Genomic DNA, 27304 nt, shown 5'->3' on the forward strand with positions numbered 1-27304 from the left:
TAAAACTACACCCCATAATTTGAGGTACTTTGAAACCCCAATAATTTTCTTTATCTGGGATCTAGTATATTTTACTTTTTTCTGCAAGTTTATGTCCTCTGCTCGTGCTCTTTACTGCGGTGATCTGCTCCCTCCTAGCGGTCACAGGCGTTACCAGCTCTGTGCAACATGCTGTCACAGATCGCTGCATCACAGGCAGACCTCTCCTTTGCTCGGTGTGTGAGACCCAGTTAGCACACAGCTGACAGATTGCACACACTGTTGGTTCTTTAATTAGCTAAGACGAGCAAATCCAACAAGATTTACTGCTTGTTTGTCACAGCAGCCCTGTGTGTGAGACTTCATACTGCATGCTCTTCCCAGTCAGGGGAACAATTCAAGTACAAGTAAAAGTATGAGGTACGGGCCGACCGCTTTAATTTACATAAACGGCTGCAGTATAAAGCAGCTGTTTACCTGAACAAACTGCACAAGAAACTAGGTTTTTCTCTGAAACTGCGAGCTTCACCACGATTCAGCAGCCGAGTGTCAACGTGAGCTGTTTTTAGTAACAGTGGTTAAATTCTGAGAAGCTGCTGGAGTCGTACCTGTGAATGCCACATTGGGGAGTTTTACTATAGCTATAATTGTTGATACTATTTCCACTTTGGAAATACCATGTTTTACCATAATGATGAAAACCGCTCTGAAAATGTTAGGTTATTTCCCATGCTGGGAATGGAGTCACCTCTATCACAAGCACTTTCGAGTAGTACCTCATGGTGGACAATCTGGGCTTGCAGCTCCTGGATGTTACTGGTGGAAACGGGACGGTCCTGGATGACTCGGTGAGCCTCCTCAATGAGCCTCTGGAGGTGCCTCACTTCCTGTTCATACTGCTCATACTGCACCACAGCCTCCTGACAAAGAAAACGAAAAGCATCTGTGTATGTGTGTGTGTGCGAGCACGCATGCATTCGAAAGACTGTATGTCTTCTACAGGCTGTAGTGTGGCACAGAGCAACACCTCCTACCTGCAGGATGTTGCACTGCTGGATGGCGGTGTGCTGCAGCTGGCTGGCCTCGTGTGTCAGACCTAGGGCGGTGCGGCAGATGGGTAGGCTGGTGACTGCCTCCTCAGGGACCCGCAGGGCGCTCTGACACACCTGCATCGCCTGAACCTGCTGCTTCAGGTTCTCCATGTCCGCCAGAAGATGCTGTGAGCATGCAGAACATTACATTGTTCTGTTGTCACAACATAAACTTCAATCATCCCTCCGCACCTTCCAACATGACACCATGCCATTTGACGGTAGTGCATCTTGATCCTTCCAGTGTCATGATAGGAAAACTTTCACTTTGCTTTGCTGCATTAGCAGCCGATGTGATCTTTCTGTTCTGAAACAGGAAGTGCCGTGCAGTGCCATACCTGTCGCTGGGCAAGCTGCTCCTTCAAGCTCAGCTGGGCCAGCTCTGGGGAGGTCAGTGTGACCTGGGCTGACTCGAGGGCCTCGTGCAGAGCACTCACCTCCTGTTCCAACTTCTCCATGTCCTGGGGAGAAGAGAAGACCACAGTGTGGAGATATGGGGCATTAGGCCTTTGCTGCAGGGTCTCCCTCTTGAGTCCGAGTTCTGATTTCTGGGTCTTTCAGCCACAGGCGTTTCTCAAATTCCACTTGTGTCAATTTATGGATTTCTGATCATATTCATGCTATTCAGCTGGAAAACTGACTGAGTGAACATGAGGTTTGAATCATCATCAGTTAGTAATGCATTGCTATATGGAGAGATGCTGCAATATTGACAACAATGGAAAAGATAAAAAAAATATAATCAACAACAAAGTTTACTGTAATTCTCATTCTAAATTTCCACTCTTTAGGAAGTGAACGTTTCCCACCACAACCCCCACGGAGCAGAGGGCTAATGATCTCATGTGTGATGTGGAACCTTGCTTTTACATGACAGGTGTTATGCTGCTGTGTATGTGAATTTCTCTGCAGGGATTAATAAAGCATCCGTCTTGTCCTATCCATCTTGGACAGAGAAACTGTTTCAAGGACTTGGGTTTCTCTCAGGAAAAGCCAGTTGCTCTCTGCTGTCTACGATTACACGACATTGACAGAGGGACTCAGCATCATATGGTGAATTACTGCCATGGTTCACGCAGTTCTCATTAGCAGATTGAGATAAACCTGCAATTACCTTCCATTTTCTGTTCATCCAGATAAGTACAGCTTAGTCTGACTGCAGGGTGCTGTGAGTAGGAACAGCACAGGACTGAACTAATGCTCAAACTGCAGAGACCTGGACACAGACCACAGTGAATACTACACTGCCTGTAGGGGGCAGTACACTGACTGCAGGAGCCCCACGCTACCTTGAGCGCATCCTGCAGGCTCTGTAGTCTTGTCCTCATGTTTTGCTGCAGCTCCTCGGTGTGCCGGCTCAACTTGGACACCTGCTGGCTCATGACGTCTGCCTGCAGCACTTCCGACAGCAACGACGCTCTCTCCGTCATGGCATCCAGATCCACGTGCACATCGCGCGACTCCTGCAGCACCAGCTGAGCCCCACGCAGACACCCACAGACATTATTCACAAAGAACAGTAAGCCTGGGAGGTCCATGACTCAATGAGCTGTATGACTACTGCTTATTCATTTAGCTGATGTGACTTACAATTATTTACACATATCTACAGCAGGGTGATGTTTAATGGAACAATTCTAGGTAGTAAGTACACTGCCATGTGATGTGAATGGACGGTTATTTTTCACCTGTTGAAGAACTGCTCTGTGGTTACCCATCACTCAGAGCAAGACAGCACCCCCCACAGCTCCTACCTGGTAAATGCTGATCTGTTCCTGGAGCTGGGATGAGGAGCTCCAGACAACCCTGTCCTTCAACAGCACCTCGGCTCTCTCTGTCCATCCCACCACCACCTGCAGCATCTCGTTGAACTCATGAAAAAGGGAACTGGCCTGTGAGGGTACAGAGAAAATTGTTTTAACTGAGGAAAGTTAAAACAATTTACATTGTAAAAAAAATTGTCTTCTATCTATTCATACAACACAGGGGGGCGCGGTGGCGCAGTGGGCTGGACCGGGTCCTGCTCTCCGGTGGGTCTGGGGTTCAAGCCCTGCTTGGGGCGCCTTACGACAGACTGGTGTCCCGTCCTGGGTGTGTCCCCTCCCCCTCCAGCCTTACGCCCTGTGTTGCCGGGTAGGCTCCGGTTCCCCGCGACCCCGTATGGGACAAGCGGTTCAGAAAATGTGTGTGTGTGTATTCATACAACACAGTATATTTACAAAAGCAGTTCAGGTTAATAGGAGTCATTTTTTGGCTCTTCAGTGTGTGACCACAGTTCCATCACTGTGCTGCCCGCTGCCCGTTTCCCAGCAGATCCTATTCATGTGCTTTGTGAGGAACAGAGAGCTGTGCCTGCATCAGAATGGTCCTCACCTTCTTCAGCCGGATGGTTCTGTAATCAGCCAGTCGGGCCGTGTGGTGGTGGATCTCACTTAGCTTGGCGACGGCATCAACCAGCTGTCTGGACAGTAGCGGGTTCTGCTCTCCAAAGTCCCGCACAGCGCCGTCCAGCTCCACCAGGGTCTGTCCACAGCTCTCCAGCTCCTCCCTCAAAGCCTAGGGAGAGGAATACAGAGATTCAACAACCAACTCATCAGGTGGCCCTCCTGTCCAGAGTGGCTTTTGCTGCTTCCAGCTTCACCTTTTACTCACAGTTGCAGATCTGCTGACGAAGCTCATCTGTACATTTTGTTCAGAAATAATACAGTGAGGTTCCTGCCTAGGACTTTGAGTATACTCAGTGAACTCTCTAATGAGTGACTGTAAAACATGATGATACTCACTGCCTTCTTGCTAAATACGAAAGCGTGAGAGCATGGAAGTATGCTTTTTGAGAGAAAATTTCATAACTGGCCATAAAATGTATGCATCTCTACAGTTTGGTCACCTTGGTTTCCTCCTTGGCCTGAGAGATGTCTGTGGCCTTTTCCTTCAGCTTTACAGAGATGATCCTCATCTTCTCTGAGACATCATGGATTCTGGAGCTGAAGTTCTCCTTTGTGTTTTTGGTGTGGTGGACTTCTTTCTCTTTGGCCTGGACCTTGAAACCACCAGAGGAAGGTGTGTTTACAATTATATTTATCAATGTAGCTGATGCTTTTCTCCAAAGCAACTTACAGTGTTATGGTACTTACAACTATTTACCCATTTATACAGCAGGACAATTTTTACTGGAGTAAATTTTCACAGGTAGCTCAGCTGGAGGTGAAGTTTGGATCCAAAGGCAGCAGCTCTAATCACTAGGCTACCAGTGCCCTGGAGCTGTGTTATCTCAGCCAGAGGTCAAATGACTGACAGCTCCTGTTGCAGTTTTTGTCTTATCCTGCTCTTAGGTACTGAGGGATAAAGATGCACCCCAACAGCAGTTCTCCATGCCAGGAGGTGGTAGTCTTTGAGAGCCAGGCTAACCACTGTCCAGTCAGGTACCTGTTCGTCCACAGTGCTCAGGGCCAGGGTCACCTCAGCGATCTGCATGGACATCTCAGAGGGTAGGATGGTGTTCAGGTCCAAGTACTTAGTATGCTGTTGCTCTGCAATCTTCTCAACATTCTTTCGATGAGAGAGGACCTCTTTGTGCACCACCTGTCACAGAAAAACACATCTTAGTGTGATGCGATAGCCCCAAATCAGTGCGGTGCTATAACCCTGGATCTGCACCTCTAGCTCTTGCAGTAGGGAGTCCTCGTCTGTTGGGGCGCTCAGCAGAAGCCCCTGCACATCCTGGACCCACGACTTCACCAGGCCCAGCTCTCGCTCAACCTCCTGCTGCTCCTTGAGCTCCTGCTGCACCTGTGCACGAGTCCTGCGCACCTGCTGCACGAGGCTAAACACACACACACACACACACACACACACATCAGTGATACAAAACACACACAAACTAAAACACACAAAACACTGAAACGTGGGAGAAGCCCCACCCACCTGTCGTAATGCTCCTGCATGTTCTGGATCTCCTGTACGACTGGTAGCTCGGTTTGGGCAGATATGGGTGTGGCTGCGGTTAGGGGCATGGCCTGCGGCAGGCTGAGGGCGTACTGGCGCAGCAGTGCGAGGGCCGAGTGTTCACGCTCCACCTCCTGGGTGAAGGAGTCGTGGTATTCCAACAGCGTCTGCAGGCTGGCTTTGGAGGCCTTCTCAACAGAGCCATCGGGAACTCGGCCTTGGAGGTCCTCTGCTACAGCCCTCACCTTGTCCATCTGGGGCAGACACAGCGCCACACGTGCACACAGGTTCACATTGACTTCTGAGATGTATCAGCTGCCCTAAATCCCTAAAATATATCCTCTGAGACTTCCAGAATCAGTGCAAAGTGAAGAACCTGAGAATTTCTGAAGTTATTACTAATTTATCTGAATCCTTTCAAGATAACGCTGTACTCTTCCACCTCTGCAGCTCCCACACAAGAAATCCAAACTCAAGAGTCTGTTGGTTCATGGGTTTGAGTCCAATGTGGTGAAATGAGCTCCCTTTGTCCCTCAGAGCTGCTGAATCCCTTTAAACATTGAACAAGGGTCTCAAACCCATCACTTTCAGAGCCACTTGTCTCCTGATCTCTTAACTGCTTCATAAACTCACATCACACCATATGTCACCATTACCTTACCTCCGTATTTCCTGTCAGCTGTATCTGCAGCTATTAGTGAGGCGCACATTGACAAAAAAGGTTGTATTGGACACAGTGTTCAGACAGTCACGTATCTGTACCTATAGCTCTTCAGCCTGTTGTTGATGCACGTTTGTTTACTCCAAGTTATATGTCACTTTGGAAAAGTTTCTGCTATATTTAGATTATTCATTAAGAAATGTAAATACAAATATAAAGTAACCCACAATGCTATGTTCATACACTCAGCTACAAATTTACCCATTTTTACTGTATCAATTCAGGACAAGTACCCTGATCAGCAATACCACAAGTGGAGCAGGGATCTGAACTTGGGACCTTTGAGTGCAAGGTAGTGGCTGTATGCTACACTAAAAGTTAATAATTTTTAGTCCCCAGCTCTTGGGAGATGCAGGAAAAAAACCTTTTTCTACTGCCACATATATTCATGTTTTTTCCTTTTGACTCAATCACTGTGAAAAATGACTCTGTGATCATAGACAGACACTGCAACTTAAGAACCACCACTCGCTGAAATAACCAGTCTGACTTCTTACCACATGGTATGATTTTCCCTGAATGCCACTGGAAGACAGGGAGCTTTGTTGAGCTTTCCCCATTACATCAGGCTTTCTGTCATCCTGTCTGACCCTGACCCAGTGACCCCTGTATGAACAGGACCACCAGTGTGACCACAGTCCAGTACCTTTTCCTCAAAGCTGCTCCATTCATGTGCTGTCGCCTCCAGGCTTTTCTCCTGCTCCTGTGCAATGGTGCGCAGCCGTGTCCAGCGCTGCCACGCCGCCGTCACAGAGCGTGTCAAAGAGGCCCTGCTGGCATCGCTTCCAACCCGGCCCAGCTGGACAGCCCTCTCCTCCAGCTCCGCCAGCCCATCCCGGAAGCTGTCCAGCAGTGAAATCAGTGCCTGTAGCAGAAGAGGGAGCAGCAAAACCACAGTGAATGAATGACTGAACATGATGGAAACCGAAGGGTGGACGGGGCAGATAGATACATAGATAGATAGATAGATATAGACAAAAACGGAAGGGGCCTAGACGTTGGTACTACAAACAGCTGCAGAAACCTACCTTGTGATCCTGGAGTTTGACCCATGCTTCCTGGCTGGTGGCAGCCTTGGCTGTGGAGAACTCCACCAGCTTCTGCTCAGCCTCATTCATCAGGTCCACCGTGGCCTGTCGGGCATCCTGGTAAGACTTCCATTGAGTCACGCAGCTGAGGAACACAACAAAGAGGGCAGGCTGATCATCAGTCTGTAGCACTACAGACTACACTCTACTCTACAGACTACACTCTGTGCGAGGTACTCCGTTCCCTCGGCAGCTCCTCTGCCTTTTCCAACAGCCACACAACATATAGGTCATTTTCACATGACTTGACTAATGGAGAGAGGGTCCTGTCATGCAACTGACTGGTCATTCAAATGTATCATATATGTGATTTATAAATCAATTTGACCATAGTAATTTTGTTTTAATAAAGATGAGCACTGCACAAAGCATCTTTCATAGAGTATGCAATGCTTTCTTATCAGTTGTGCATTTAATAATATATTTAATAAGAAATTTTTCTTTTTATAGTCATGTATTTCATGTCTCCCAATATCCTACCACTACAGAGAAAAAATTCCAGTAATCTTAATGGGAAAAAGGAAGGATGTGTAAAGTATACACTTCCTTCCAGTGCTGAATTTCCAAAAAAAAAAAAAAAAAAAAACATTTAATGTAATGTAATGAGAATTATGCCTGACAACTGTATCACGTATCTCAATTAAGTGATTTTTGAACAATTTTTGTTGTCCTTTGCAAATTCTTTCTGTTTTTGCACTGCCTTGTGTTGTTATTCCAATATCTGTCCACCTGAAGTCTAGTCAGAGTCAGGTGAACTGTAAACTGGTAGCTACGGTTTTGTTACCTTGATATAGCTCTAATGGCTGATAACTGTGCCTGGGTTCTCAGATGGTCCTTCACCTGCTTAGAAGATCCTGATGACACCGGAGCTGCTTGCTTATCTCCACCCCCTTCTGCTGCAATGCATTCACACGCAAGCTGAACGTTTCGCAGGCACTGGGACAGATGAGGGTTTTCAGCTGTTCTGTCAGGACCTGAAGCTCATGTAGATGGCCAAGGAAGCTGTGTTCTCCACCCACAATGTTGTCCTGTTCTTGGAGGATCTCCTCACACTTCTCCACATCTACCCCAAAGGAGGCATCCTCCAGGAAGACCTGAGCCTTGTCCAGCCAGACTCCAGCTGCCTGTGTGGCTGAGTTATTCTCCGAAAGCAGCTCCAGGACCCTCTGCAGGGTAGCCTGCATAGACAGAACAGTAATGAAGAAACAGCACTAAAGAAATCTGCAGGTAGTAACAAGCTAGGAGCACTGGGGTTGACAGGATCCAGGTTTGAATCCCCAGAGGGCTGCAAAGACGTGGTCTTAAGCCATGTATAGCCAATTCAAGTTACACGTTTAGAGGTACACTGCTCCTCAACTTACAGATATAGTGTGGACTGGAAGTCTGTTTGCAACCTGTTTTTTGAGGAAAAGTCCCATTTACCACTAAGTCACAGCATAATGACAGATGTTTTTCAAATTATTTACTGGTAGGTTCTGTAAAAATCTCAGATATAAGTGTAATAAATAAAAAGGCATTGTACAAATTTCAATTTTTATATTTTTAATTTCAAGCTGCATTAAAATTAACATGATAAAATGACAAAATAAAAATACATAATTTCTACAAACTCCTATTCAGTGCTGATTCTTAACCGATTTGTCCTATAGACGTGCAAAATTTGTCATCTTGTCATTGATCACTGACACTCAGGAAGACCAAACACCAGCACTAAACACTGCAAGTGAGTTTAAGTTGCTCCCACATTTATATTTCATTGGGTGTTCTTTACTGCCATCTATTGGCTCGAAGAGCAAACAAGTGATATTTGCTGAGCTACAGGCAGAAAGTTTATAAAACACATAAGTGAATAAATTGGAATAAGAATTAAAGAAGTAATGAACAGTTATAAAATGATAAAACTGTAAAATCTGTGATATATACATCAAGATGATACTTGCCTGTTTCTTGCTCAGTGCTTGTTGGACCTCAGCTTCCATCTTTGCCATTTCCTCCAGGCTGCTCTCCATTTGATCAGGAACCTGTTCATTTGCACTGATAAACTTTTGCCTTTCCTTGGTGCTCAAGGCAGCCACAATTCTCAGCCTGGACTGCATCTCCTCCTGTACAGTCTGCTGTTTCCTGATCTCCTCCTTCACTTTCTCCACCTCCACGTCCAAGACCTTAGTGGTGTTCAGCTCATCCTTCACCTGTCTGAGCCAGTTGAGGGTCCTTCTCGCCTCGGTCTCAAAGTCTCTACTCTGCACAATGTGGTCTTCACATTCCATGATCTGCTGTCTCACTGCTGCCTGCAGGGACTGCAGCTCCTCTTGCCAGGTATCCGCCTGTTGCTGGGACATTTGGAGGGAAATCGGATCCACATGATGGTCCAGGTTCTTCACCTTCTCCATAAGCCTCTTGAGATGGAAACCAGCCTCCTGCAAACTCCCAGCCATGGTGTGACACTTCTTCAGTCCTTCTTCTTCCAGCTGAGTCTCTGTCTTGACCTTGGTCACCTGGTCTTTGGTCACATTTAACTCAGAGTGGAACTTCTCCAGGAGAGCTCTGTGTTCCTCAAAGGACTCCAAGGCGCCATCCAGACCTGCCACTCTCTGCTTCAAGAGTCTCTCGAGCCTCCTGTGAAGACTTACCAGTTGGGCTATCTCCTTTGGCCGCCAGGGCTGTCCTGTGCTGCAGAAACCTTCCTTCTTCTGATTCAGCTCACTGACCGCAAGACCCAAGTGTGTCAAGTCTGAGAGGAGGGACTTGTAATCATCCCGCAACTGAACAAGCTCCTCCATCTCCAGGCCAACTGGTTGCTTCTCCAGGTGAGCAAACTGATCCTCAAGTTCCTTCACTGCCTTGAACGTCACTTCAATAAATGAGGCGTACTCCTTGCGGCCAAGAATAGTCTGTTGGATTTGTTCACGTTTTTCTTTGGCCAAAGCCAGAATGTTGTTGTACTGCTGAGGGAGAGCATTGAGCTTCTCGTCCAGGTAGCAGTGATCGACTTGGTTAAGAGTGGGAAGTATCTCCTGCCCTGCTCTCTGGACAATAAGCAGCAAATTCTCATATTCTGTGGCTTGCTCCAGTATCCGCTGGTATTTTGTGAGCTGCAGGTAGAGCTCAGTGTCACTACTCATCATGTTGATTTCAGGAAACGTTACAATATCTGCCTGTTTCAGCCACTGGCAAGTTCTATCCAGGTCCATTTTGAAATACTTTCTGGACACCAGAATCTTCTCCAGCTCTTGCAGTCGCTCGGCACACTTCTGCAGTGCTGCCTCAAACATGTTTTGGAGCTCCTGCAGCTTGGCCAACATCTCAGCCTTCTCGTCCTCTGTAGCATTCTTCATTAGATCCCGTCCCTGGGACCACAGGGAGGCTAGTTCGCTTTGGTACGCCCTGAGGCTACTCTGGACGCATCGGCACAGCCTGGCCTGCTTGCTGAGGTCATCAGGCAGGAGGGCTACATGATCCTCGACTAGTGCCTTCCTCCTGTTCTGCTGGATCCATGCCATTGCTTGACCAAGGGCCTGCAGGAACTGGGTCTTTTCCGTGAACGCTTTGCTCAGGTTCTTCCTCCGCTGGACCACCCTGGTGCTCAGGCTGTCCAGCTCTGCCTGGGTGTCCGTGATGAGCTGCTGGAGTCTCTGCCGTTCATCCAAGCCCAGGTTCGCAAGCAGCCGGTCTGCATCTGACATGGCCTGGGTGAGCACCAGCTGCTTGGCCTCCAGCTCACTGCAGATGCTCAGGTGGTCAAAAAGGAAGCTCTGAGCCAACTCTGGTGGAGGACTCATCTTCATGGCCTCGGACAGAGCGGGCTGCTGCTCCTCTACCCACTCTCGTGCCTCCCGCAACCTTGACTCCACCTGGCACAGGTCTTCCAGCATCAGTGCAGAATCCTGGATCTTCTTCTTAACGATTCCCTCCAACTGAGCCCAGCGCTGCTCAAAGTGCCCCACTTGCTCCTTGACAAGTTCCTTGTCTTCAAGGTTCAGATGCTGAATGACCTTCTGCCTTTGGTCCTTCAGCTTATCCAAAGTGACCCTCTGCTCCTCCAAAAGGGTTGCCAGCTTTCTCAGCTCCTCCAGGTGTTCTGATGAGTTCTCGGTGTCCGTTCTGAAAAACAAATGGATGTTTGCCTATAGATAAATCTATACCCAGGTGGACAAGGTAACAAAATATGAAAATCCACATTATAGTAAGGAAAAAGTAACATTAGTATAGCCAAAGAGGAAGAGGAAGGCAAGTCCCTACCTGGCCAGAATGTCCCACTCTTTAAACATCTGTCCAAAAAGCATTTCCACCTCACTGATGCATTTGTGGTAGGCCCTGGCCCTCTGTACGTCCTCCTCCATCCGGCCCATGTGATTCTCGGCCCCCAGGCACAGTTCCTGCCAGGTGCGATGGAGCTTCTCCACCTCTGTGTGCTCTGGCGAATCCCTGCCTTCCGTTAGCCTGCTCACGTTCTCCGTCATGTGTGTCAGGGTGCTGCCATCGGCCTGCAGCTGCTGGAGGAACTCCTGCGGGACCAAGAGACAGCACTAAATACAGATACTGTTTCTGTTGCTATGGACCCCATTGAGGATGGACCAGGCAGTCCCTGATGGCCAATCACTGCACACTCAGATATGATTCTGGACATGAATTTCCCTTTGGTTGCTGTAATCCCACATTTGAGCAGGATCAACCTAATTATCTCCACCACACAGCAGGACTCCGTAAGATGATAATTAAGCTAATTAGAAGTTAATTAATTATACTTAGGGTATTAGCTTAAGAAACAGTTCCCTCTTCTGGCAAGGGTTCAGACGCAGCATAAAATCAGAGATAAGTGCAGCACAAGGAAATGGAAAGAGAATACGCCTTGCTTCTGCTTTAACATGTTAAATTATCTTGGGGCCAAAGGTGAACTGGCTCTGTACCTTCGCTTGTAACAGCATGTTCTCAGCAATCTTGAGCTCCAGCTCCGCAGGCCTCCTGCTGAGGTTCTGCAGCTGTTGCTCCACATCTTGGAAGTGAGCCTCCAGCTCTGTTCGTTGCTCTCTGATTTCCCTCCAGCTCTCAGCCAGGTCCTGGGAGATGGACATTCGCTCCTCGATCTGGAGTGTCAAGGACAGGAGCTGTCAGAAACCCAGCATAGGTGAGATACGGGAGCAGACCTACAGCACTTGCAGTGCAATGGGGTCTTGTGTTATATATCTGTGATGGATGGATGGATGGATGGCAGCTGTGGACTCACAATGATTTTAATCTGCTGGATCTTTGAGGCAGTATCTCTCACGGTTCCCTCAGAGAGGTCACACACCGAGCACACCAAGTCCAAGTACGTGCTGGCCTGCTCCTGTAAGGCTCGGTCGTGTTTTACCTGCATAGGTGACCAGACGCAACACTCGACTGTTGAGGTCCAGTATCTTCGTTATCAGACTTCACCATAAACCCAGAACAATACAGATTCTCTTCATATTAGCACAGTTATGACTTTCGACTGAGAAACGGCCAAATACCACATGCGACTGGCCTAATGACAGTGTCCTGGAAGGCAAAAACAGAGTGAACAGTAACCTGCTGCAGTGCCTCCTGCAGGCTGACCGGTGGCTGCACATCCAGCAGCTCTTCCTGCACGGTGCTCAGCCATGCCTGACACTGCAGCAGAGCATCCTGGTGGCCAACATGTTTCTGTAGCTCCCGATCCAGACTCTGGTAGACCTGCGAGAGTGTGTGAATACATCCATGCATCATAAGCACACAGAAACCCCTTCACAGAGTCATAAAAACTTACAGATACAGATACAAACACAAACAGAGGGACCAGATAGGTGAGTCATTTAGTACTCTTGGCTTGCAGACAGAACTGCCCTGCAGCAAAAATTCATACATTAATGAAATCCTCCTGCAGCGCCACACTGGAGCAGATGGTGATTTTAGAGAAGCAAGAACACGTGGCATGAAGTGTGACACTTTATGGCGGACAGACACACACCCGCTGAGCTGTGCTGCAGATGGCTGAGTAGCTGTCTCGCGTGCCCTGCTGGTGGGCCTGGATCTGTTGTCGCAGCCGCGCCTGGACAGTGTCTGCACAGCTGGCCACGAGCTCGTCTCCTCTCTCCTTGAGGCTGCTGAGACGCTCCTCGAAGCCGGCGACCTCCTCCATGAGGGCCTGCAGAGCAGAGCTTGAGGTCACTTAAATGGACCTCAGGTGACCAGACAAGCCAGCGTGTCACAATATTTTTTAAAATATATTCTGCAGTGTTCTCAAAAAAAATCATTAAGGTCGAACATAAATTGCTTTAAAAAAATCATGTCATTTCAGTCTCTGAAATAATCTACTTTCCTAAAACTTTTAATAATAATATGAAAATATTTTATAAGTGCAAATTTAGTGAGAAGGGTTGTGCCATCATCCAACATGGCATCAACATCATTGGTAATTATTCTCAAGTGTTTGGCTAATTGGCAAATGAAACCAAAATTGTTAAAAAGAACCACTCAATTTAAATATTTAAAGTGATGTTCAAGCATACAGCTCTCAACATATTTAATGCTCTACAAAAATTTTTTTTGAAAATGCAGAATTCAAAGCAATCGTCAGTCTTTGCAGCATCCTCCTCCCATCATCAATCATTTTCTCTCCAGTAGTAAAATATTGGGTGAAATATAACACAATTTGTGAAAAATAACTTGATTAATTAATTTTAAATTAATTATTCAGTTACCAACCAAATGTGTAATTCATCATCTAATTTTGTCAAATTATGCTGTGTTCTGCTGAAATAAACCATCTGATTTATGTAAAGTAAGATCACTATGATGTCAAAGTGATTTAGAAAAAAAATCACATATGTGATACGTGGCAGTACGAGGAACTAGAATCCAGCTGAGAGAAGTGACACTGTAATGACCTAGATGGATCGTGGGAAGCGGCCAGTGCCAGCACAGCTGTCCGGGAGTGAGACAGAGCTACACACTGGCAAGACTGAGACCAAAAAATAAGGACTGCAAATGAGCGAGATGCCCTCCCAGTGTGTGTGTTGGAGGGGGAGGAGGAGGTCACCTTGTGCCCGGCCAGCTGCTGCGCGGCCCCTTCCATGGTGCTGCTCTGCGTGGGGTCGGACACCACCATCCGTCTGGACATCTGTAGCAGCCATCTCTCCACCTCTTGCAGCTCCCGGGTGTAGGACTCGTGCTCCTTCACCTGCTCCGCCAGCCTGGTCACGTGGGCCTGCGGCAAGATGACGGAGTCGTTAAACACCGAACCAGAGAAGCTCTGCCCCCCACAAGATGCTACTGGTTGCGACGGAGAGCCAGGGCTCTTACTACAGCCGTGGCATGCAGCTCCTGGTAGTCCTCCTGCAGCCTGGCCACATTGTTGCTGATGGACGTGTCGCACACGCTGTCCAGCAAAGCGCCCCCCTTCTCGACAACACAGCTTACGGCCGCCTCGTGCGACTCCACCATGAGCTGGATGCTCTGTGGGGAAACGGTGCTGTATGTTCACCTGGAGCCACGGACCCACCCCCTCTGCGCCCATGTTACGTCCGTGTCCAGTGAGCATCCCCACAAACACCGAGGACACATCCCCTGCAGTTGCTACCTTGTACTTAGCCAACTGGGCCTTCTTCTGGAACAGCTCGGCCTTGGCCTCCACCGGGCAGCTGAGTACCGCCTTCATCTCTGCCACCCACTGCGCCTGCGCCTTGTACTTGTCCAGGAACTCCTTGGCTAGCAGGAGGTGCTTCTCAAGGCCGCTGTGCTCCACCCGCAGAGCTCCCATGAGCCCCTCCAACTGGGAGAGGCGTGCCGCCACCTGCGCGCGTAGCTCCTCCGCCTCTGTGTCGCCCAGGAAGGACGAGGCGCGCTCCGTCTTCTCCCGCATGGCCTTCAGGAAGCTGTGACCCTGCTCCACGTCGCCCTGCAGGAGCTGCGCAGAACACACGCCTCCTTACTCTCTCACTCAACACACAGCTACACTTCACACCCTAATATAATACTCGGTCAGACTCACACTCCATGGAAACACTCAGTGACCCTCAACTACACTTGCACTCCACCACCGTACTCACAGGGACCCTGCTCACACACGGGCACCTCTATCCCTGCCAATTTACTGAAACACAAGTTCACTCGGATGTAAACAAGTAACACCTGGACCCAAGATCAGTCAATAAATAGAGTGCAATGTGCAGCATAAATGTTTCCAAGATGCTCCTTCAAAGCATCTCAATGTTGGTAGAGGAACCACCAGAACACAGAGTTCTGGTCTCATCGCGTCAGGAAGCTCCTCTCCATCCGCCTCCTCTCATCCCCTGCAGGGGCTAGGTGGAGAACGGGCCAATTAGGCAGCTCTTAACTTGTCTGAATGGACATTTCCCAGGAGGCAGAGAGGAAGGGATGTTCTTCCAGATTAAACTGAGGGAGGGCTGTGTAATAGCACTCTTATTCAAGTTGACTGGTAAGCCATTCTGGAGTTATTTTACTGTATTTGTAAGTCGAGGAGCTGTACAATGTGTGTAAATTACTGCAGTGAAGCAGTAAACCAAGCAAGTGGCTCTGATCTCTGGTGCCGGCCCACCCTGTACACTCTACGTTTCACCATAGTCTCTTCCCTTTGGGGAGACTGTGCGCTATGTTCTTGCTCAAAGGGATGAATCCCAGCATGCCCTTCTGCAAGGCGGCAGCGTGCCAGTCAGGAACCTGCAGAAGACTCCTCCTCCTCTTTGTCTTATAATGAGGAGAATTTCCCCTCCACTGCTGAGAGCCCCTCTGCAGGTGTCTGTTGTGTTGAGACACGATCAATATGCCATCAAAGTCTTTGTGTGCAATGTATGTGTGTATGTGTGTCATTATGAGGGTCATCCTCTTATTATGTTGCACTGGCTCTGCGTGGGTCTGTGCCCTGATGTTCTCACGGCTTTCCACCGCTCCCCGATCATGGACACCACACCTACCACTCCCAGACGAGCCTCGTCTGTCTCCTGTGGTCATTTGCATCTTGTCTGGGAGACAGATCTACAGTCACCCTTTCGTGACGCCCTGGCGCTCGTACCTCCAGCTCCTTCATTTTCCTCTCCATGGCGACCCGGTCCAGCAGGTCAATGCCGGCAACGGCCGTTTGGAACCTCTTCTGCACAGTGCTCAGCCAATCAGAGAAGGTGCTGAAAACGCCGTGGGCCTCGTCGATGCTGCGGATCTCCTCCTGCAGCTGCCTGACACTCTCCTGCAGGAGTCAAACAGGCCCAATTTGAACAGAACGAGATCCAGATGCAGTGCGACCCAGACAGGTTTAATTCCAGCTCGGGACACTCAGACACTGCCAGTCAAATCCCATACTGTATGAAACCGGTCTGTACTTGGGCACCAAACAGGGGACCTGCAGACACCAACTGTTTTGCAGTGCAGTTATTTTATCTCAAACCCATGACTCCAAGAGACGTGTCCTCTTATCTGTGTGATCTTCATCCACACAATATGACCTTCTGATGGGTCTGCGTGGGCCGAGTCCCTAGACGGAGGGCGCTCTCCGCCAGACGGAGACAGATCAGGGACGCCTGCGGCTTTTGATGGAGCACTCGAGCGAAAATCCCATTTACGTGCAGCAGCTCCAATTAGCGCGAGAGCCAAACGCGTGCCGCCCCGGGAACAGGAAGCGGCAGCTCTCAAGAAAAATCCATATGGCGGGCTTGTTTCACGCAGGATAATCGGGGGCCTCTGGGACGCCGGGGGGGCTGAAGGAGCTGCAGGTGTGAAACTCAATCATTGGCAGCCCCCCCAAACAGCCCGAGCCGACTACCGTGCTTCATTACCGCGCTGAGACCGAGACTGAGGATGCTGGATCGACCCAGGATGAGACAGGTTGTTCAGGCTTGCTGTCTGAAGTATGTCTGCTACCACAGAAAGGAAACGCAGACAAAAAAGGTAAATATGTTTTCGATATTAAAAATTTTTTTGAAAATATTGTGTGAATTCTCTTTTTTTTAAATTGAGGACAAAACAAAAAGTGGGCCAAGTGGTGAAGATAATCAAAGGTACTGAGCATGTAATCTTGCGACGGACTGGCATCCCATCCTGGGTGTGTCCCCCCCCTCCAGCTTTACGCCCTGTTTTGCCAGGTTAGGCTCCGGTTTACCGTGACCCCATTTGAGGTGTGTGTGTGATCATGCAATATGAAATCAAGTCCAAAAAGGTGTCCAGATATTCCACAGTTCATGTGAATTGCTATGGCAGACAGAACATTAATTTTTCTAGCAGAAGGACATTAAACAATTTGATTGTCTATTATTATGATCACTTGTGGACCATAACAATAAAATACATTTCCTTGTCAAACATGTAAGGATATCACAACACAACAAAATGTTTTAAAGTTCTTAGTTATGTCAATTTTCGTGCTGATTATGATTAGTTAATTCACGGATTACAAAAATACCACTAGTTCTTCCAGAGTGTCAGTTTTAATTTGGTACTTGACAGCCATTGGAAGATTCTACAAGGCACTAGAACATTCTAGAAAGCATCAGATCCTAAGAGGTACAGAAATATTTGGTTCTTGGAACCCAGTGCCAAAATGTGCTAATTTCAAGAATGAGGAGTATTTTTCTAAAAACTGAAATATAGTAAAAAGCTACCAACTCTAGTACTAACTCAAATCCTAATGCCAAAAAGTATGATTAATCTAACAAAACTAAATGGGAAATGCGAATGTAAAATTTTTGTTACATTGCACGATCAGTCTCCATTCCATAAGTGCATCATCAAAAAACTACTGGATTGTGCTTTAACAGAGAAACAAAGACAAGTCAAATGTTCTTTTCTTTTTTTAAAAGCTTGAATGTTATTTTGATGTTTTGAAATTCATTAATAATGAGTGACAGATTTTGTAAGAAATGTAAAATTTTACTTTAGGGCTCTTCTAGATGGCGCTTCTCTGGAAAACTGTTAAATGTCATTTGTTTTGATCACCTATAAGGATCGTAAGTGTTTGAAACGCGTTTTGGTTTCTCCTTTCCGAATTAGGCTTTATAAAGTGTGGTTTTTATTTGTGATTTTAACAGCGAGTATGACAATTTTATGTGTTTGTGACTTTACAGAGTTTTGAATTTTGTTCATTTTCTCAGATGTTCTTTTTTAACTTGTAGCAGATGTTAAGTATTCCCATTTTAATAAAGGGAAAATGATTTTGTCTAACTTAAATTTTACTCTTCTGATAATAAGACATGTTCAAAGAAACCACTAAGACCATTTCAGACTCAAGACCGGATTGCAAAATCAAACACTGTCAGTTGTTAGAGGCACCTAATAAGATGAGTGACTCTGTGGTGACCATGTGTGTATCAGTGTGTGTGGACGTGTGCATGGAGCCTTACTGCAAGCTGCAGCAGTAGGGCATGGTAGCGAGCTGTCAGTTGGGCCGCCTGGGCGCTCCCGTGGCTGCTAAGATGGACCTCCTCCAGAACCTGCTGGGCCAAGCCTTCGACCTGCTCCTGGTGCCGCAGCGCCTCCTCCTGCCAGCCCTGTGCAGCGCAAACAGAGGCAGAAACAGGCAACAATAAAGCAGAATGCTCACACACACACACAAAGAATGTTCCAGCATCACTGAACATCACCAGACCTGCTTGGCTTTGTTCAGACCTGAACAGCAGCACACATGAAGTTTCTTCCACCCCAAGCTCACCTTGTGCTGCTGCAGCAGGTGCTCCTTGGTGGTCCTGTCCGACCGCCGGTGGCTGCGCATTTGGCTTTTGGCCTCCATGTCGGTCAACCAGCAGTCAAGGTGTCGAAACTGCTGCTCCATCTGTCGGAGCCTGTCCAAGGTGGAGGTGAACCGGGTCAAATTCTCCGTCAGCCGCGCCTGGTAGCTCTGCCAATCCTGCTGCACGGTCTCCAGTGCCCGGTCCTCAATCTGCGGCAGCCCCCAGGGGATGACCTGCTCCCGACTGGCCAGAACAGATGCCATCAGGGCTTCGCCTGCAGAGCAGCGCTCCTGCAGCTCCTGCCCCCGCAGAGGGAGAGAGAAAGGTGGAGAAGACAGTGAGGGAACCGGACAGGAAAGGGCGTGGCTACGGAGAAGACAGGAAGAGGAAACCTTTCGTTAGAGGGGGCAGCTCCATCCTGGACCTCCAGCACTGACCTGCAGCTCCTGCAAGGTGCTCTCCAGGGCTTCAACATTTCCCTCCAGTGTCGAGCAGCGGCCCAGTCGCTCCTGCTCCTGCTCCAGCCAGTCCTCCAGAATGTGCAGGCCACGCTGGTACTCTTGGTGGGTCAGAACCAGCTCCTCCGCCCTGCTCACTGCCGCCTGAGCAGGGAAGCCACATGGGTTGCACAAGGCTTAATTAAAAGACATTGGTGTGGGTTGAACAGGCCGTCGGTGGCTGCTGGTTCTTGCCATACCTTCGCTTTGTCCCTGACTGCAGCGTAACGCTCCTGCAGTTCCTGGACCTCGAGCTGCGTGGCGCCGTGCTCTGACATATCGGCCCCCTTCATCGCGATGGTCTCCAGGGGGCTGCGGTGACTCAGAACCTCTTCGTATAACAGCTGGAAAAGTACAAGGATGAAAGGCATCATGAGCTCAGTCCTTCTGGGTAGGGGAGAGGCTGAGCGAGGCGGGTGTTCCTCACCTTAGCCTTGCCGAGGTTAGCTGTCTTGTCCCTCATCTCAGAGTACTGTTTGTCCGTGCTGCCCAGGCCCATCTCCACGGCCTCCATCCAAGCCAGGAAGTGACGCACGTCCTCCTGATAGCTCGTCCACTGGGACAGAGCCCCCTCCAGCTGGCTGCACGTGCAAAGAGGACAAAGCGGTGCAGTGATGTAGCTGAGCTGACAGGCTATGGGAGGAGCTGCCGTAAAGCTGCATCCGCTGAATGTCACAGTGTTGAACCGTTCACGCTAAGGGTTGTAAGTTCATGTGATAAATTCACACATTGAATTTACACAGTGGTAGAGGTTCTGCCCTCTCTGGTGTATCACAGGTGTGGAGCTCACTCAGTCTCCTCGCTGCCCATGCAGGTGTGAAATGCACATAGTGGAAAGAAGCAGACGGAGGTGACGACACAATGGGCGGTGCCTGGGTCTGAGGGAGAGGGGCTTCGGCATGTGGCTGGACTGCAGGAGCTCCTCACCTCTTGCACTGAATGGAAGCAGAGAGCAGGGAATCCCAAGAGTCCTTGAGGTCCTGGATCTGCTTACGGACCACAGGGACGCCCTCTGGGGAGGTGTTCCTCTGAACTGACTCTCCACGGGTGATGAGCATCTTCAGCTGGATCTCTTTCTCCTGCCTGGTTGCCAGCAGCGCCTGGAGAAGACAGTGCTCAGTGGGCACAAACAGTCCTGGTCTCAGTCCCAAAAGATCTGAGTCTCAGTGCCAAAGAGTCCAAGACCCAAGCCAACATGGTCACATTAAGGCAGGAGAACATTACTTCAAGCTTGATCATCCTCTGGTCCAGCACGTTCTTGTCTGCGGTGGGAGAGCGGAAGGTCTGCAGCGCGTCGTTGGCATCTACCACCCAACCTTGAAGCTCCTTCAGGCCCTGGGAGAAGAGCTGGTGCTCGCTGACGATACGGTCGACACGGGACGCCTTCTCCTGGAGGGGCACAGTGGCCGTTCGGAGAACAACCACAACCGTCAGGACCACTTAATGAACCATAGAATAATAAACCAGGCAGCCCAGTTCATCAAAGTAAGTCCTCTTTTCTGCAGATTTAACTGAGCTTCTCTAAGGAGCAACTATGTTAGTAACCTCAGCACATCAGTCCCTTTGTTTCCATTTTTCAACAAAAAGCAAACTACGGCACTAACTGTGATGGAAACTAATTAAACAAACTGACCCGTGTTGGAACTAATGAGCAGGTAAAACCATCAGCAATCAGCAATTAATGGTAACTCCATAAGAAATGCTACAAAAAGAGTTATTCGCAGAGCCAAAGTGAAATTATCTTAATTTTCACTAGAAAAAAAAACTGTTGATAAAAAACATCAAATATTTGTGGTTATATCGAAAAGAGTTCAGGCTGGGTACCAGAGCAGGGTTGTCATCTGTCTATAATTTATAGTGGACTGATCAAACATAGCGTTACAGCACTGTTAGCATGTGTGCTACAGGGCCCAGCAGCCCCGCGGGCAGCGACAACTGCCCTTACCTTGGTCAGGTTGCTCAGCGCTAGGTACTGCGCTGACAGCTGGCCAACTCGGTGCATAAAGGCTTTCCCTGCCGCCTGGCCCTCCCAGAGAAGCAGGGCCTTTTCCCTCAAGCAGCTTAGCTGGCCCTCCTGGGAGGCTATTTCCTCTAGCACCGACTGAGAAGCACAAGCAAGTCAGCAAGTGCAGGTTAGCGCCACACAGTTTGCGACAGGAAGAAAGCATCAGCTGGTTACCAACCTTGGGTTAGCATCAGAAAGCTAGCAACAGGAAAGTAACACGAGCACATTGGCTAATGCAAGTTAGCACCAGTAAATCAATGTCGGCATATTAGCAAAAGAAAGCAGCAGGAAGTTAACATCAATAGGTTAGCAACTGCAGGTTATCACCAGTTGGGTTTCTATCAAAGCCACGAACAGGAAATGAACATGAGCAGATGCTCTGGTTTCCTCCTACAGTCCAAAGACGCGTGTTTCATGTTGAAAGGTGGCTCCAAATTTCCTTTATTGTGTGTATATTTGTGTGTGAGTGAATGTGTGTGTGTGTGTGTGTGTGTGTGTGTGTGGTTACCCTGCGATGGACAGGGCTCCTGTCCAGGTGTAGCCTAACACACTGTGTTTCTGGGATAGAGTCCAGACTGCCGCAATCCCAGACTTCTACTGGTTAATGATAGTGAGCAAGTGAGTCTGATCAGCACTAGTAAGTTAGCAAAAAGAAACAATCGTTGACAGGTTACACATCCAGATTAGCTCCAGGCAGTTAGCAAATGGATGTTAGCACCAGCCGGTTCAACAGTGCAAGTTATAATTGGGGTGCCTGCTGTGACAGATAATGCGGTTTAAGGGGTGGGGGTGGGAGTGGATGTTGATGTGGGATGACAGGTGTGAGGAGTAAGGGATGATGGAAACACATGGTGCAAAGTGGATGGGGGCAGTAAGGTCAAGGGGGATGGAAAAGGGTGCAACTCAAACAAAGGGTGCAACCCAAAAAAAAAAAGTGCTTGTTCCCCTCGTGCATTATTTTACCTATTTCAGAAAATGCATAAAATAGTTATGTACCAAAAAAAAAAACATTTACTGAGACAGCAAGGGACTGTTCTCGTGTCCTGTTTCACACCTCATTATTTTCAGAGAAGAGCAAAAGCTATTTTCACGGCAAAAGCTACAGTATTTATAATCACAGTAAAATGGATTACACGTTAACAATTCCTAAATCCCCCATTGTTTCCAAAGGCAGCGTGGCTTCAACAAACAAAGCTGAACAAATATGTGATTATGGGAAGACATACTGTAATTTATTTCCATATTGTGTTATAATTTATCTGTCAGCAACAATCCTACAAAATGTGGTCTGGGGTTTTGTATGTTTCTAATTTCAAAATTACACTCAGTCTTGTTGATGAACACAATATCTGCCCAACATTCAAAATCAGAAGTAACAACTATTTCCTCACTTGGAAAATAAATGCTTTAAAATATAATTTTGACTTTTACCCATTTATACAAAAGGATATATACTGGACAAGTCAGGACACACCAGGTGCTTTTCCCAAGAGTTCAATGGCAGATCCCACATAAATATGCCGGCGTCATTCTGACACCTGTCCAGGCCCCTGACCACTACGCCACCTGCTGCCCTTGACGAAAGTTACAGGAGGGCACTCTGTTCCGCTCCACACTGCCCCCACAGGCAGGCCGTAGTACCTGCAACTTGTGCAGCTCCTGTCGCTTGGCTGAAAGGTCGTGGAGGCGTGTGCTGCTCTCCTGCACAGCGCTCTCCGTCCCGGTGAGCCACGACTGCAGCGGCTCTGCACTCGACTCCAGGTCCTTCATCTGGGCCTGCAGATTCTGAAGAAAACAAGGACTCTGGCACTCGAGCAATCAAGCACACCAGATAAGGCTTAGAAGGACCAGCATCCAGCCAGGTACCTGCAAGGCCGTCTCCCTCTTCAGCAGGTTGGAGATGAAGCTCTTCCAGTCATCCCGGGCACTGGTCACCTTTGCCTGAATGGTGTCTACTCTGTCTTTGCTCACAATGCTGCTTAGAAGCTCTCCGCTGACCACCACGGCGTCCAACTTGCTCTGGCCCTGTTCTTTGTCACTCAGGAATTCCTGTAGGCGCAGTGAAAGGTCAAAGGTGACATTCCTCGGATGCGTGACCCACAAGAGAAGCTCCACATGCAGACGGCACTCTACCACACTCACCCCAAGGTAGGTATTGTGACGCACCTGTACTTTGAGCAAGGCAGCAGAGGCCTCGCCAATGCTCTGGGGCACATCGAAGCACTTGGCCGTGTTAATCTTGGCGTTGACGAGCCACTGCTGGAAGTCGCGGAAAGCGGTGCGGAGCTGCTGTTCTAGAAACTTCTCCTTGTTCTGGCACTCTTTCGCAGCCTGTAGACTGAGGCTACAGGGGGGTTGCCGAGGATAATGAGGATGTGAGCGTCTGAATTAACTGTGATCATCCACACAGACAGGAGGCACAGTTGCACTCTCGATTTCGTTCGATCAGCTGATCACCAAAATTGTTTTTGTGATGGACTGTTGGACCTTCTTAACAAGGCAGAATGTCACTAGCTGCTGGTCAAAATGCTACCAGAAAAACACAACTGAAAAAAACAACTAACGGCCAAATTATGAACCGTCAAAGTTTTTTTAGTATATTTATTTATAAATAATTATATTTTCCTCACTTATGTACTGTATTTTCTAAAACAGATAAAAATTAGTCTGCAGAGGAGCGAATATGGCATGTGTTCACCCGCTGAGATGACAGATGGTAGTAGAGAGCACCCAAACACAACAGGAGTGTGGGTAACCTTAAACCCACTCACTTTCACGGTGTTTACAGTTCACTTCCTGTGTTCCCGAGTGTCAGTGATCAGCAAGAAGATGGCAGACATGTTTATGTGGTGCATCTACATCAAATAGCAGTTTCAGGGGATTACTTTTTTCTGTCATTTCAATTTACTTTCAAAGTAGCTCAAAGTTAGAATTAAATACATATATATATATGTATATACACACACACACATACATATATATATATGTATATATATGAGATTTTTTAGGGAACCTAAGCAGGGAACAAATCGGGATCTTGATTTGGTCTCACCAGTGAGCTCACACCAAGCACGTCGGTAGCCATGTGAAAGGCATCACTGTTCATTAGAACCGCGATATGTAAATGAGTCTGGCTCTGGCTCACATGTGGCTCTGGAGGGGGCAGTTGAAGCCCATTGCACATCAAGAAACTGAGAAAGACCCCCTGTGGTGTTGAGAGCTCGCCCAGGAGACTTATCCACAGCGGGCCCCGAACCTGCGCTCACCTGTTGTACTCCTTGATGAGGGAGGACACTCTCTCCGAGTGTGAGTGCAGGTCCTTGGGGAAGCGGCACAGGCTGTTCAACTGGCTCTGGAGGCTGTCGGTGAGTGGCTCCATCCTGAGAAGCCCCTCCACGGTGTCCTGCACCCAGACACAGAGGGATCTCTTTTCTACGTGCCACTTTTACATCCATTCATTTCACATTTTCTTCAACATTAATGTTGAATTTATTAATTTATTTGCATTTATTAATTTTGCCAGTCACATTAATTTTAATGGCACATATAAAGAAGCTGATGTGGTGGACGCTCCTGCAGATACATTTGGCACGCAACGGTGGGGTCCTTCTTTAAAGTTTTAAGAAGGTGCCATGAATAAATAATATACAATCAGTGCAGACAGAGATCCAAAGCCTCATCAGCACTGAACCCCAGTCTACCTTCTTAGCATTCACATTTACTGATTTCACTGACACTCTTCTACAAAGCGCCTTACAATGTTAAGCAGCTTACACTGATTTACCCATTTATACAGCCAGGTCATTTTTACTGTCAGTTCTGGGTAAAGAGGGGGCGTAGCAGTGCAGCGGGCTTGGCCAGGTCCCGCTGCGTGGCGGGTCTAGGGTTTGAATCCTGCTTGAGGTGCCTTACGGTGGACTGGCATCCTGTCCGGGGTGTGTCGCCTCACCCTTCAGCCTTGCGCCTGTGTTGCCGGGTTAGGCTCCGGTTCACCGCAACCCCACTTGGAAGAAGCAGTTTCAGACTCTGTGTGTGTGTGTGTGTGTGTGTGTGTGAGTTCTGGGTAAGTACCTTGATTAATGGTACTACAACAGGAGGTGGGATTCAAACCTGAGTTCTTTGGGTTGCAAAACTCTAACCACTCCGCCCCCTGCTGCCCCCATTTTTTGTGTCTTTTCACACAGGAGGAGTAAAGTTGGCGGGAAAGCGGAAACACTCAGAGTCCTTACAAAGAAGCACTGCGCCGCGCCCGCTGGGCTCGCTTGGCCCCCGGGGGACACGGCTGTGAGTGCGCAGCTGTGAGAGAGATTAGGCAGCGCCGGGGGCCGCGCTCACAAACAAGTCCAGAGACAGGAAGTGGGGAGGAGGGAGAAACACCACAACGGCACTTATCTGTAGCGCAAGGAAACTCAAAGTCGGGAAGACAGAGGGAGCACGGTCGCCGTTGCACGGCTGCTAGCATAGCTAGCAGGATCAGCTCGGGAAAGGAGTCAGTGTGTGTGTGTGCGTGTGTGTGTGTCAGAGGGATACAAACACAGCTGTCCCACAGCCCTGAGTAGCTCTGACGCCTGTGCTCCTGTAATCCATCACGCGTGCGCAGCCGAAGCCCCGGCAGCCAGCCTACCTTCGCGATCCTCCAGCCCCGGGCCGCCTCGTCTCCGCCACTGCTGCCTTTCCCGTCCGCCGAGCTCAGCTGCTGGCCCCAGTCACACAGCTGTCCACGGAACGTCTCCAGCTCCTGCTCCAGCTGCGCCTCCAGGACTCGAAACTCTCGCTCAGAGCCGTCAGCGCGAGCCAGGGCGTCACGGAGGGTGTCCCGCGCGCGCAGCGCCGCCCCCTCCCACTCTTCCCAGGCTCGCTGCGGGCCCCCCTGGTCGGTGCTCTCCGGCACGAACGCAGTGCTCCGCTGCACGCTGCGCAGCCGCTCTCGGCCCTGCTGCCTGGAATCAATCAGCTCCTGCCGCGGAAAGTTGCCACGGTAACTGCAGCTGCCACAGCCTCCGACGGGCGCTATTCAGGGCTGCGTTTTTCATTTCTCGCCCCCCTTCCCCCCATGCCCTCGCTCACTCTCGCTGTCTGATGGGAAATGTGTGAGCGGCACATCGCAGACGGGTCTGCGCACAGCTATTTATCCTGAGCTGCCCTCTCATTATTATTAGCACCTCTTGCTCTGTTTGCGTTTGCTCTCAAAAAATAAAAACATGAAATATTATATGTACGGTGCATGCTACAGTAAAATTACAGTAAAATCACAACTCTATGTCTGGTCATAAATCAGGGGTAAGAGTAAGCTGCCCTTTAATGCACATGGGGGAATGGAGGTCCTGCCACCTCTTCACGAACTCAAAGACTCATCCTCCTCACCTGCACCTTGGTCAGTCTCCTCTGGAGGGAGGCGGGGTCACCTGTTGGCTCCGCCCACCGCTGCAGCTCCTCCCTGGCAGACGCCAGCCAGTCCGTCAGGTCGCGTACGGCCTCTGCGTAGCGCTCATGCTCCACTAGAGACTCCTCCGCCTGCCTCACCTTGTCCTGCAGCACACACACAGACACACACATATAAAATAGGGTTAGGAGAAAAATAAATAACGAGCATTCAGACACTTGCTGCAGGCACACGCATTTTCTCCTGTAATCTGTCAGCCTGAATAAAAAGATTACTATGAATAACAATAACAATTATGTGAAACACCCAGATGACACAGTTCACACTGTAAACAAAGGGGTGTTCTGGAAGGTTCTGCCACACAGGGTAAAACCTAATTAAATATGTACATATGATCGTCTACCACAGAGCAACCAGGGCTGTGAAAGGAGTGATCCTGAGTGATGATTCCTCCTGGGGTGTTTTTCAACCACATGTGTCGCTGCTACATGTTCTCCAGCTCACCATGGATCAGTGCCCCCCCCACCTCACGCCCCTTAGAGCTGTTACCTTGACGATGGCGGCGATGTCATCGAACTGCACGCGCAGCTCGGCGCACGCTTCCTCTCGAAAGGTGGAGTCAGCCGTCTTGGCGCGCAGCTCAGCTCCCAGCTGCGTGAGCTCTGACAGAGCGTCCTCATGATGCTCCACATCGGCCAGTGCAGCACGCAGGCGTTCCAGATGCACGGCCTTCTCTTTCAAGCCTGGTGGGGGCGCTGCTGAGGTCTCCGCCTCCCGCTCCATGACTTCCATCCACTGCAGAAGCTTGGCCTCACTCACCTTGAAGCTGTTGCACTGGGATACGGTCCACTGCAGCCGGCTGCGCACAAACACAAACACACAAACGCACACACACAGTGAGGCGGACAACAATTAAGCTTGAC

At 49.0% G+C, this 27304-nt stretch overlaps 1 protein-coding gene across 3 annotated transcripts in view; it reads right to left on the reverse strand.

The window, feature by feature from the left end:
• The window catches only part of LOC108920510 (nesprin-1-like), an 89835-nt gene that overhangs the window by 34458 nt on the left and 28073 nt on the right, over positions 1 to 27304 (reverse strand). For all 3 annotated transcript variants that reach the window (XM_029259969.1, XM_029259935.1, XM_029259900.1), the window contains exons 51-88: positions 26931 to 27240; positions 26363 to 26527; positions 25623 to 25955; positions 24265 to 24401; positions 23165 to 23342; positions 22865 to 23047; positions 22640 to 22783; positions 20939 to 21094; positions 20218 to 20382; positions 19921 to 20093; positions 19421 to 19574; positions 19194 to 19337; positions 18934 to 19098; positions 18478 to 18795; positions 18170 to 18316; positions 15853 to 16023; positions 14401 to 14727; positions 14124 to 14276; positions 13861 to 14028; positions 12790 to 12966; positions 12372 to 12515; positions 12049 to 12174; positions 11732 to 11908; positions 11064 to 11329; positions 8765 to 10925; positions 7665 to 8002; positions 6765 to 6909; positions 6383 to 6601; positions 4995 to 5269; positions 4728 to 4893; positions 4497 to 4652; positions 3958 to 4110; positions 3444 to 3626; positions 2825 to 2962; positions 2360 to 2545; positions 1409 to 1531; positions 1014 to 1196; positions 756 to 899 (exon numbers count right to left, since the gene is read on the reverse strand). In XM_029259969.1, the coding sequence (XP_029115802.1) occupies positions 756 to 899; positions 1014 to 1196; positions 1409 to 1531; positions 2360 to 2545; positions 2825 to 2962; positions 3444 to 3626; positions 3958 to 4110; positions 4497 to 4652; positions 4728 to 4893; positions 4995 to 5269; positions 6383 to 6601; positions 6765 to 6909; positions 7665 to 8002; positions 8765 to 10925; positions 11064 to 11329; positions 11732 to 11908; positions 12049 to 12174; positions 12372 to 12515; positions 12790 to 12966; positions 13861 to 14028; positions 14124 to 14276; positions 14401 to 14727; positions 15853 to 16023; positions 18170 to 18316; positions 18478 to 18795; positions 18934 to 19098; positions 19194 to 19337; positions 19421 to 19574; positions 19921 to 20093; positions 20218 to 20382; positions 20939 to 21094; positions 22640 to 22783; positions 22865 to 23047; positions 23165 to 23342; positions 24265 to 24401; positions 25623 to 25955; positions 26363 to 26527; positions 26931 to 27240 (9151 nt within the window). The remainder of the gene's footprint in view (positions 1 to 755; positions 900 to 1013; positions 1197 to 1408; positions 1532 to 2359; positions 2546 to 2824; positions 2963 to 3443; positions 3627 to 3957; positions 4111 to 4496; positions 4653 to 4727; positions 4894 to 4994; positions 5270 to 6382; positions 6602 to 6764; positions 6910 to 7664; positions 8003 to 8764; positions 10926 to 11063; positions 11330 to 11731; positions 11909 to 12048; positions 12175 to 12371; positions 12516 to 12789; positions 12967 to 13860; positions 14029 to 14123; positions 14277 to 14400; positions 14728 to 15852; positions 16024 to 18169; positions 18317 to 18477; positions 18796 to 18933; positions 19099 to 19193; positions 19338 to 19420; positions 19575 to 19920; positions 20094 to 20217; positions 20383 to 20938; positions 21095 to 22639; positions 22784 to 22864; positions 23048 to 23164; positions 23343 to 24264; positions 24402 to 25622; positions 25956 to 26362; positions 26528 to 26930; positions 27241 to 27304) is intronic.

The sequence above is a fragment of the Scleropages formosus genome, chromosome 1 (genome assembly GCF_900964775.1).
Source record: "Scleropages formosus chromosome 1, fSclFor1.1, whole genome shotgun sequence".
Classification (NCBI taxonomy): Eukaryota; Metazoa; Chordata; class Actinopteri; order Osteoglossiformes; family Osteoglossidae; genus Scleropages; species Scleropages formosus.